Source organism: Micropterus salmoides, unplaced genomic scaffold, assembly GCF_014851395.1.
Source record: "Micropterus salmoides isolate LMB-PRFRI ecotype aquatic unplaced genomic scaffold, ASM1485139v1 Ms_hic_scaffold_11, whole genome shotgun sequence".
NCBI classification, from domain to species: Eukaryota; Metazoa; Chordata; class Actinopteri; order Centrarchiformes; family Centrarchidae; genus Micropterus; species Micropterus salmoides.
Genome location: NW_024040152.1, coordinates 34,741,455 through 34,753,688, shown reverse-complemented (window position 1 = coordinate 34,753,688; position 12,234 = coordinate 34,741,455). Strand labels below are relative to the sequence as shown.

The 12,234-nt window shown below is 41.4% G+C and overlaps 1 protein-coding gene across 1 annotated transcript in view; it reads left to right on the top strand.

The window, feature by feature from the left end:
* Positions 1 to 12,234, top strand: part of cpne4a (copine IVa) — a 486,687-nt gene that overhangs the window by 451,785 nt on the left and 22,668 nt on the right. Inside the window, exons 9-10 of the mRNA XM_038712358.1 lie at positions 1,336 to 1,422; positions 6,907 to 6,966. Coding sequence (XP_038568286.1) covers positions 1,336 to 1,422; positions 6,907 to 6,966 — 147 coding nt within the window. The remainder of the gene's footprint in view (positions 1 to 1,335; positions 1,423 to 6,906; positions 6,967 to 12,234) is intronic.

Below are 12,234 nucleotides of genomic sequence, written 5' to 3'. Positions count from 1 at the left end.
CAGAGGCCCCCTGGAGAGAACAGCTTGGGCCTGGAAGGGCACATGTGCTGGAGCCCAATAGTCAGGGCTGATATAGGTTTTGTTTTGTGTAATCTCAGTTTTTAATGATAATTTGAATAGTATATACTTAGTTTTCTCGTTGTTTGTTTTTGTTAATTTTTGATATATTTTTACAATACCTCACTTGCACAACTGCACTTTCCACGAATCTGGTTTAAAAATAAATGAAAGCACCAGGTGAAGAACTCATGTCCATGTCTCCTCCTTCACCATGGGGCTAAACCTTACAGTTCTTCTTGCAAAAGCATTTAATGAATGAAACAATCCACCTAACTGGTGTGGCGACGGATAATCTCTTCCTGTATGTGTTTCACCCATTATGCATGCACTTGTATTACAGTATCCATATACTCGTATATTAGTATTTGTAACTCAGTCTATTATATTATGTTTTCCATGTACTGATGTGTAGGCTGTGGTATAAGGAACAGCTTGTTAGGTTTATTGTGTCCCCTCGGTTCCCCTTTGACTCTGTTCCAGTAAGTTTAGTCTTTGATGGCAAAGGAGCCTCTGTTCCATAAACATACACTGAGCTAAATTGGTATGCACTCCTTTGTTCTTTGCCAGATGTTACTAACTGCACTAGGCAGTGGATCTCTGGTCCAGCTGTTTATTGTTTTGCACTTCTTTTAATTCACATTTAATAAATCAACCAAAAGACAACAGTTTGTTGTAATTTATTTGTTAAATGCTCCCCCAAGGAAAGAGAATAATTTCCATGACAACTGGAATTAATGTTAGGCCTGAGTAACTTTTTTATTTGATCCCCTGAAAATGTCCCTTATTTTAAAATTTCAATGTCGGCAGGTATGGCTTTGACCAATTCTACCTCCTGACTTTCTGCCTAATATGTCACCCGACTTCCTCCTTAGCTGCCAGCTTACGGTCACTAGAGGGCGCTGCTACAATAAACATAAATATGGGTTGTAAGAATGTGCCTGTAATATCGTTTGGTGGTGAGGACACTCTGTGTCCATGTTTCTACTGTTTTCTTGTGCACAAGTCTCTCTGAAACAGTGATTTTGATCTTGATGAGACTAAATAATGGATCAAATAAAATGTAATTATTCTGGCTTCATGTTTTTCCATGTCTCTGTGTATTTACTGTATGTGATGTCCTGAGGTTTTGTTTTTATACTTTTTGTAAGCAAAATTCAATGAAATGGGAATAAAGATTAAACAATCTCTGTCCAGGTAAATGTTTGTTTCCTCTAAATTTAGTTTTTAGAGGCCGACGAGCTGAAAATAATTAGCCATTTGTTTCTGTGTTTTCAGGTGCAGTGGCCGTGCATAAATCCCAAATACCAGGTGAAGAAGAAGAATTACAAGAACTCTGGGATTGTCATTCTGAACCAGTGCAAGGTGACTGACCGACATATTAAAACAGGTGTTTTATTTAAAAAACTAAAATTTGATATGGAGTGCCACAGAGCTCTGTCCTGGGCCCACTGCTCTTCTGTCTTGGCGTCACCACTAGGGGTCCTGAGCGACAGTACTGATGGTCATTACTTTGCAGATGACATTCAGCTATGCGCAGCTGTGAAATGTTCTGCTTCCTTGTTGAAGCATTAATTATAAAAAAGCACTACTTTCTGCGTCGTGGTCCATCCATTAATCCCTCGTTCATTACAGATCTAGAGCAAAATATCTCAGTAGCTTTTGTCCAGGAGACTCATCAACTTTGTTAGAGATGACAGTCGTAAATCAAACTTCATACAGCAGAAGTTTTTAAAGTGAGAGGCGGACCTCCTCAGTGAATGGAAATGGAAAACTATTACATTAGCTATGATATACATATACAGTAGTTTGGGGGAGGTTTACTGTCCTTCCCACTTTCCCAGAGTTAGAAACTAAGAAATGCCATAATACAAACCTTTTCCCTGGTTTAGCTCTCTGCGGGTGTGACTGTTCAAGCATGCTGTTACTCATTTATCAGTGTGATATTCTATCATGATGTTGTAATTTTCTCAAAATGAGTCCCCCCCCACTCTGAGCCTGATATCTCTTCAGCAGCTCTTACAGACACTAAACTTTCCTGTTTTATTCCTGACTATATTCTGAAGGTTTTTACTGGAGGTGGAAAGAGTACAAAAAAAACTTAAGTACAAGTAAAGTTACTGTGTAAAAATCTACTCAAGTTTACTCAGTAAAAGTTACTTTTTAATCTCCTAAAACAACTTACATTTATTTAATATCTTATTTATACATATTATACATAATTATTGGATAATGGAACAAATACATATGGTAATTTCAATTTTAGTTTGTTTGACAGATACTTGACAAATCAATGGGGAAACAACAGTAACATTTAATGTTATAATGAGAGGTTTGAGAATGTTTTCGCTTCATTAGGAAACTGTGGCGGAACAGATTAAACTCTGGCCCATACTAGACTGAGAAAACGGGAAACACTGGACTGTATATGAAGTCATATCCCTATTTACATTCAGACAGATGGTCATTTTAATGGGATTTCATAAGCATAACCAGCAGGTTACTAACACCAACCAACATTGTCATGCACCGATGTCTTTTAGCTATTTGGAGCAAAGCATCTTACCAAACTATGAAAAAATATTTAACCACAGATGGAAGCAGGCTGTTATTTACTGACCTCTACATCAGGGGTCCTCAACTACATTTTGTTCTAAACAGACACTGTGGGGGCCGGATTTAATCAAAAAATAATTGCCATATTACGGTTTAATATTTTCAACTTTCACAAAATGAACATTTTTATTAGCTTACGCTATTATCAATGTGAACAGACTCCTTGAAAACATGATAGGCCGAAATCCATAGTGATAAGTCTGCATAGGCCTACTTAACTAGGAAATGCTCTCACACCGCAGCCAAGGAGTTCACTGAGTGATGGTTAAAAATCTGTAAATATAAATGTAACTGGCATTAATTAACCTGTTTTGAAGCCATTATGCAGCATGAGACACGTGTAGTTACTGGTGTTAACAGCAGATACCTTACAGAAGTCTGGGGCAGCTAAATAAACTATTGTCGGGCATTTATAGGTATTTTCCATAATTCTGTGCGCAGTCATGATCTGACTTCATGCTGCACACAACATGAGTCTGAACAGCGACAGTGAAAGGAGCTGGTTACCTGGCTGAAGGTGGAGGCGTGCAGCTCTTTAACAGTTCGCTGTGTCTGCGGCTGCTGCATTTCTCACTGCCATATTTCAAACTGGTCTGCTGTCTAAGAAACGGTTGTTTTCCTGGCACTTTTTTGTTTTACTTAGTAACGTATGTGATTGAAAATGTAGCAAAGTCCAATACTTAAAACATACTTAAGTAAATTGTGTAAAGTGTCTACAGGATCAAATAACATGATCACACAAGAATTTAGTTAAAACCCTTGTCAGAGCACACAGGGAGAGTGCTAGACATGGATTTTAGGGTTTATAATGAAACATTTCTGCTGTAAATACCTCATATCAGTCTGTTAATCCACCCTCAGAAGCTTTATGTACTATATTAAATATATTCTATATTAATATTAATGAAGGCAGACAGAGCAGCTGGTCATTGGTTGATCCTTCAGTGAAATAATGAACAAAACTCCTTCATTTAATTGTTAATTTTAGATCTGAAAAGGTCTCTTTTTGTGCCGTAAAATGTTTGCTGCTTACTTTGGTACCATTTAAAGTTTTTCCACTGGACTTGAACTACTTAGATTTACAGAGGAACTACAACATGGAGGAGTTGTAAAACTTTTGACTACTTTACTAACTATTTTGACTCTAAAAGTGCGATGAAACAACGACGTCTCACTCTGTCTCAGAGGAATTCTGAGATGCTTCATAAATAAGACGTACCGATATTGAAATCCTTAATAAAACCTTGTTACCTTTATCTGCTGCTCTCCAGACATCCACAGTGAGCCTGATTAAGAAACTAAAGGCAGTGATATTAGCATAAATCACATTATTTAATAATGAGTCGTCAGCGTTAGCAGGCTAATTAGGACCCGAACGCTCTTAACTACCAAAAAGTGCCTTTTTAAGACACTGCAGCTTCTCTTTAACAGTATCATCTTAACATCACCCTTCATGGCAGTATTTATAAATGTTTCTACCCTGTTTCAAATGGTTTAGGGCCCTAAAACCTCATTTTCCTGGCACAGATGAAGCTTTTTCTCTGTGTTTTCGGAGGCTGATGGTGGCGTCTGGCCGACAGACCGTTAGAGGAACCAATTATGTGGCTCCGGGCTGCCTGACTAACCTGACATTTCCTGTCAGACGACGCTGACCGAGCGAGCGGGGTCTGGGGAATCCTGCGGCAGAATGAAAGCCAGATAACATTTAGCCAGATGACACTCGAAACGTGAAGAGTTCCCGCTTCAGATCGAGTTAACGGCTGCTTGAAAAGCGCAACGCAGAATGAGGTTTAGCACAACACAACATACAAAGTGTGAGTGAGCTGCTCTGGAGGCTGCGAGGTAATTTGCACTTAATAGATGAGGAGGCAGGAAATGAAACCAAATGCTCCGAGTGCAGGAGGCGAGGCGAGATGACAGAATGAGAGCAGGTTTGCAGGCCGGTCACTAACCAGATGCAGCTCTGTCCTCCTTACATCCGCTGGTTGTTCACAATAAAGATTCACTCTCATTCTGTCAGAGCAGCCGGAGCAAGTGGCGTTTTCAGTTACTTTGCATATTCAGATTATTCTTATGAAATATCATCAACTAGTTTAACACAGCTGGCAGTGTACATAGTCTTTAAAATGAGCTCCATTCAAGTGATGAACACATTGATTATTTTGATTAATATAATGTTGTAATGCAGTATTTTATTCATTCTGCACAGTGACTTTTATCCAAAGCGACTTACAATTGCTATACATGTCAGAGGTCACACGCCTTAACACGAGGGGTTAAGTGTCTTGCTCAGGGACACAATGGTAAATGAGTCACAGTGGGGGATTGAACCCGGGTCACCACCCTTTTTCCACCTCTGCTCTCCTTTCTAGACTGTAATCTGAAAATAATTTTCTCTCTCAATTAACCGGTCGTTTGGTTTATAAAAATGTCAAACTAATTTCCCTCAATGACGTCTTCAGATCGCCTGTTTCTAACAAAACCTAAACACTGTGTCAGGGACACTGTTAAGTTAGAGCAATTTATTTGACAACAGGTGAAACTTACAGTTGATGTGAAGTTGGCAAAACAGAGCACGAACATCCATAAATGAACAGGTGATGATCCAGAAATCCACAGAGCCGAATATAAATCTGTAAGTGCCATCCACAAAACACTGGAAAACACCAGGGATGAGGTTTGGAAGACGAGACAGTCGTAATAGTGGTACAATGAGAATGAAACTACACGGGAGGGCTGAGGATAACGAGGTGATCACAATCAGGTGCAAACAATCAAGGAAAATATAAGAGAAGAGGTAAAAGCAGCACGAGACACACAAGGAAGAACACTTTCAAAGTAAAACAGGAACCAAAACCGATGAACAAATGACATAAGGAACACAGAAGCAGGAGGCGAAACATACCGAAGACACAAGAGGACGGGTTCACCAGAAACAACAGCAGCAAAATCCACAACATCAAGAACCTCCACACTGTGACACACTGTGATATAATGTACAACAAGGACGTCTGGATGAAACCTTCTGTGTTTCTGGCTGATATTAAACTCCACATAAAGCACAATGCATGTGTGAAAATGTGTGTCACCAAAACAGGTGTAAATTTGGACAAACGTGCCCTTTCACACACACTGTAGTCCCTATGATCAAACTCCAAAAACACTAGATACTCTAGAGTAGCCAGACCAGGGCCGGCCCGTGGCATAGGCGAAACAGGCGAGGGAGGGGGGCGCCACAAAAGAGAAAGTTTTTGACTTAGGGAATGCTAATTAGCAGCAAAGTATCAGGGAAGGTATTAACATATTATGAAATCTGATTAAATTATGGCATTATTCTGGTAATATTATGACTCAACATGTCAGAGAACACAGATACGTGGGAGAGATTCTGAATGTGCACAAAGTTTGGAACATGCTGAAACACAGGAGCCATTAAAGTCCACGAGTTTCTATCTGAATTAAAATGAATGCATTCATTATGGAGGTGACAAGGTGCCACGTGCACATTTAAAGAGGTTTCTTCCCCAAACAAAAAAAACACTAAAGTGGAGGGAAGACTACGTCATGTGTGCTGACTCAGCAGGGATTTTATGATAATAGTTGATCTAAGGCCTGAGAGGCTTACTGCATTTTTAAAATTTAAAATTTTTACCAGCTGCCTGAATTTTGTGTTTCCCTTTACGTAAATAACACTTTAAATTGATACAGAGAAGAAAATTTCACCAGAATGCAGGAAATTAAGTGTTTAATGCTCAAACTGTTTGTGGGGAGGTCCCCCAGAACCAGAAGTGTCCCTTCCAGTGTTCAAATAAAAGTGAGCTCTTGCATTTCTACAAAAAGTCTACCCGACAAATTCACTAGAATGAAAGAAAAATGTCTCTGTATAGTTTCTGGGAGGAACGTATATACCAGTTTATGTTTAGTCTCCCAATTTAGGCTGTGATGTCTGGAGGATGGCAAGCGTGCCGATCACACTTATTTACACATTTGCACATGGGATAAGGGGGGGCGGCAATATAAAATCTCGCCTACGGCTCCAATGCTGTCAGGGCCGGCCCTGAGCCAGACACTATCCGTCTCTCCAGCTCCACGCCTCCAGTTTGTAAAAGCGAGGCTGTGTGAATGAATGAAAACAGCTGATGTGAGTGTGACTTCAGTCGGCGTGTAAACGAACGCTGTTTCATGTCATTACAAAATAACAGCCTCTAAATATTCATGTTTTTCTGTCTGCAGATCATCAAGATGCACTCCTTCCTGGATTACATCATGGGAGGCTGTCAGATCCAGTTTACAGTGAGCGCACACACACACACACACACACACACACACGTTTGTTCCACTATCCCTGTGGGGACATCTCATTGACACAATGAATTCCTTAACCCCTTAACCCCTTAACCCTAAACATCACAGCTACAAGCTATCTGATGCTAACCTGAACCCTAAAACCAAGTCTTAACCCTCAGACTTCCCTTTAAACTTGCGGGGTACAGCATTTTGGTCCCCATAAAGCTGTCGGACCCCACAAGTACAGTGGAATCACAGTTTTTAGACCCCGTGAGTACAGTGAAACAAACCCCCCCCCAAACACACAGGTCATCTTCCAGTCAGAAATTTTTTTCTTGTTATCAGACTGGCTGGTCTCCATGGAAACGGTAACCACGGAGACACGTTCGGCAGCCTCTGTGTCCCAGTTAGACCCAGCAGCTCTCACTGGGGGCCTGACCAGTTTAACCAGTCGAATGCTGCAGCCTCTCCTCCCCGCTGGTTCTGAACTCACGCTGCAGGGTCGATCTGCGGCCCTCAGGAACAGAAGACGTCCTCGTTGATCTTCACACAAACAGTTTAATATGCATTTAATAAACTAATATGCTGCTGAGCTGAACGCTTGTATTTCATCTGAGTCTGGACCCCAGAGGGGGCCGGTTACGGCACAGACCCAGCCGGCCGTCAGGTGAAACTTGGCCTAGTTTTTACACAGGCTGAGAAACACTGCCTGTGGACAGGTATGTGGACACCTGTCCTGAGTTTACTTTTGGTCTGGTTGTCTGACCTGGTTTGGTTTAGACTGCAGTAATGTTGTAGTACTCAAGACCGGTCTTGGTTTGGAGACAAGTCTTAAGGCCCCTTTTTGATGGTCTTGGTCTCGTCTCAGACTCGACCGCATTTGTACTCGGTCTTGGACATTGAGGACTCAGGAATTTATATCAAGACCAGTCAAGAGCATAACTTTGGGAATGTCGATAAATTGCTTTTTCATCATCTGATTTATTTGTTAACATCCAAACTTTGATTGGATGGAAAACTTATTGATTTAAATGCAACCAGTCTCCAAGACCGAGACAAGACCGAGTGTATATATAGAAACCCTAATTAAAAAATGTGTTGTTCCCGTTAATGACTGCCCCCCCTCCCCATGATAGTAAGCATGGAAAAGAAAGAGAGAGTTGAATAAAGATGCTTATGTTGATTTCAGCTCTTAGTGTTTGTATGTGGGTGTTTTTAATGGGAATGTGGATCTTTCAGATCAGTTTGAGTACCTATGATCTTGATTCACAATTTTATTGAGTGCCATGTAATGTTGGGAACTGGTCTCGATAAAACTCTGGTCTTGGTCTTGAATTGGTCTAACCCTCCCTACATCACATTTAGGTCAAATTATCTAAAGCGACTTCAAGTGCGTTTCAGCCATGTGGATACTTTTTGGAAGACAGTCAAACATATGCACGTCTGCTTTTTCTTGATTTTAGCTCAACTTTTAATACTTCAGCCAGGCATGCAGCTGAATGTTAACCCTTTTATCCAGAGGTGTGGACTCGAGTCACAAAAATTATGACTTGACTTCACTTGGACTTGAGCCTTTTGACTCAAGCTGACTTGATACTCCCCATGCCCGAATATAAATTATGATGCTCAATTAGACGTGGCTTCCTCCAGCAAGAGGGAACAACACACACACACACACACACACACACACACACACACACACACACACACACACACACACACACACACACACACACACACACACACACATCCGTCACCCAAAGCTGTCAACTTGGGGGAAACTGTGCTGCTGTCGTCCTCTTGCACACTAGATGCTGCTTAAAGTTAATAATGTTGGATTATTGTTTCTTATTTTATGGGCTATTTGGGATTTTTCAGTAATTCATATATAGAAGCCTAGTTTTTAAAAAGAAAGTATTACATTTCAATAGTTAATGTTTCCTAAGGCGATGAGTAATCCTGTTAAATAATTGTGATCTCAATATTGACCTTAATAATTAGCAGGCCTACATGAACATTTCATTTAATTCATGAAATTTGTTGTGTGAAACTGCACCTCTGCCTTGTTTCTGTACAGGTAATGCTTCATTCATTGTTTTATTTTTAACTTGAAAAAACCTTTGAAATGGTTTTTAAATTTGGTGAAGAGCGCATTATGACTTGTTTAGGACTTGAAACTCAGAGATTAAGACTTGGACTCGACTTGGACTTGCCCGTCATGATCGGTCCGGACTTGGGACTGACTTGGGACTTGAGTGCTAAGACTTGAGACTCGGACTTGTAAAACAATGACTTGGTCCCACCTCTGCTATTATCACTAAACATCTATAGAAACATGTGGTACATCACCTAAAATGCTTCTACTTTTCGAAACAATAACAGACACAGAAAGAGTTTTTATTTAAGCTGCGGTCTGAACAGCTGAGTCTTCCTGATGTTGATCGGGAGCTCGTCTCACCTGTGGAGTCGGGACAGCAAACAGTGGTGATTCTGTTGAGCGGTAGCTGCCCCTCCCTTTGTAGTGAGCGACCTGATTGGCGGAGCGTTGTGGACGGGCTGGGGTGTTTGACCCTGTCCTGGATTTCGGATGGGCTTGAGCTATTTGCAGCACATTTGTCAAGTGCCAGTGTCTCAAACCAGATTCGAGCAGCCATAGTAGCCGGTGCAGGGAGCAGGGGAATGGTAAATGGTCTGTATTTGTAAAGCGTCTTTTGGATCACACACATTCATACACTGATGAGCGGGCTAAGGTGCCAGCTGCTCACCAGAAACACTTTCACGTACTGATAGAACAGCCATCAGGAGCAATTTGAGGTTGAGTGTCTTGCCCAAGGACACTTCGACATGCAGACTGAGGGATCAAAGATTACAAGACACCGGACCAGAACCTGCTCCTGGGTGAGGAACAGAAGCATCCTCCTGATGTTGTGGAGGATGAATCTGCAGTAGCCGGTCGTCACTGAGGGAAGCCGCGCTCATTGTTCTGTGACAGTGTGCATGATGGGATACACCTCAACTCCCCATAACGTAGAGGAAAACTGACCTCAGATCTTTAAACGTCCTCTTCTAACAACTTTAAGCACCATGCTTCAGTCCGGCTGTGATACAAACAGGAAGTCAGCAGCAACACTGAACTCCATAAAGCTGCATCACTTCCTGCAGCGAAGCTACAAGATCTGAGCCGCCTCGTTCTCCTCGAATGTTTAAATGTTTAATCACCGTCAGAAAACACTTTCCTACAACAGTCAGGAGAAGACGAAAGAAAAGAGTTTCTGTTTGAAATAACCCGCTGGGGTTTAATCGCCCAGGAGGGTCAGAAACTCACTTTACATGTAAACAAGTGAGGAAGCTTCAGTTCAGTGAGGAAGGCGGTAAGAAGAGGAGTGAGGTGTGTTTTTCTCTGTAGCAGCGTGTCGAATCAGCTGTTTGTTTGTCGGTTCATGTCCTCTCCAGAGGAAACTCCGTCTGTGTGTACGCAGGCTGCAGGATGTTTTAGTTGGAAAAGATGTTTCTGTCAGAGATGAAACTTTCTCTCTTCTTGTATTTAAAGACTAACACACCATTCCCTCTAGAGCCTCATTTTCCACTCAAGTTCTGCTAAAGTTAGAATAGCTGAATGATTTATTGCATGTACCGAAATACCATATATGTTTCAGTGTCAGTCCTATTATTACATTTATACACATATATATACTGTGTTGGGTAACAGAAAAGCTTTTTGGATTCAAGTCTACAAACTTCTTCTTGTGAGGCGCTTTGGGTTTCATAGTATTTGTATTTTTCATAGGTACATATACAGTAATGTAAAACCATAAATATACACACACACACACACACACACACACACACACACACACACACACACACACACACACACACGTATCTCTGACACGAGCTCATTAGTGTAACAAGCGAATTATTCCACTTCATCATCAGTGAGATGTAAATTATATTTCATAGTTGGGTGAAGAGTTGTCACAAGGACGCTTAGTCAAGAATCCTTGGCGCTTGCTTTTTAATGCCTTGGGTTCTCTTTAGTGTATTTTTTGGACGTTTAGGGATCTGGAGTCAAGTCAGCAAGAATACATATACAACAGCCGTTTAGACTTTCAAAATAAATCTCCTGGTGATGTTCTGAAATGGCAGAGTTTGGTTAGGTTTACAAAAACAGCATGGTTTGGGTTAAAATAACGACATAACTTTGGGCCCTTTTCACACCTACCGCCTTAGATCCGGCCTTTGGACTTGATTCAAACCAAAATTACAGGTTTGAAACCTCCCCACGACCAGGGTGCGGACCAAACAGCCAGAATTTGGTCCAACAAAAAGAGGTAGTCTTGGTCCGAATCAAAAGTACCAGTTGTTCCCGAGTAAACCAGAAACAACAGAGAGAATTTAATCTATTGTATTTCTATGCACTGAGAAATGCACTGAAATAAAGACACAATTATAAATCGCCAGTGACAGCTCATCTTTTCAAACAGACGGCCACTATGGAAGCGAACTGCCGCTCACCTCTTTGGTCTCTCCCCACATAGAGGTGCCAGGGCTCAAAGGATAAAAATAACAATATAGTGGCAACGATATGAAGGCCATAGACTCAAAGCTTGTCAAAGCTACCCGCCCAAGTGACAACATGCTGACATCAGACACACGTCCTTTTACAAACCAATCAATGTTGAGTATTGGCAGCCCACTCTGATGATGCTGAATCGACGCTGAAAGTCTGTCACGTAAAGTTCTTTCGTGCAGTTGCATGATTGCAATGTGAAACCAAACCTAAACTAACCGAATGTATTAAACATTTGGTTCAGACTAGGGCTGAACAATTAATCGTTTTCAGATCGAAATTGCGATTTGAAAGAACGTGATTAGCTAATCGTGAAGACGGCGATTAAAATGTAGGTTAATAATGCGTCTGACCTGTTTTAAACAGTCATGCAGTTACAGATTCATGCCATTGTCATCCTTGTGTAACAGACTTGTTCGCCAATCACAAGCGCCATGCGCCTCCTTTTACGCCATGCGCCTCCTGTCACCGACACAGGCAGCGGCTGAGCCGCGGTTTTGTCCGGCATCAACTCACACTGACGTTTCAGCAGCGGAGCGTTTAGCCTGCACGTTGTTAACGTGTTGTTAATTTGTCAGTTTGTGAACTATGGATAACCGCTCTCTGTGGCTGCGTTCCGCTCTCTGCAGGCTAACGTTACATAGCCACATGGAGCATTTCAGAATAAGAGCGTTTTGCCTGTCGGATTTTCCTGACTTGTTCAG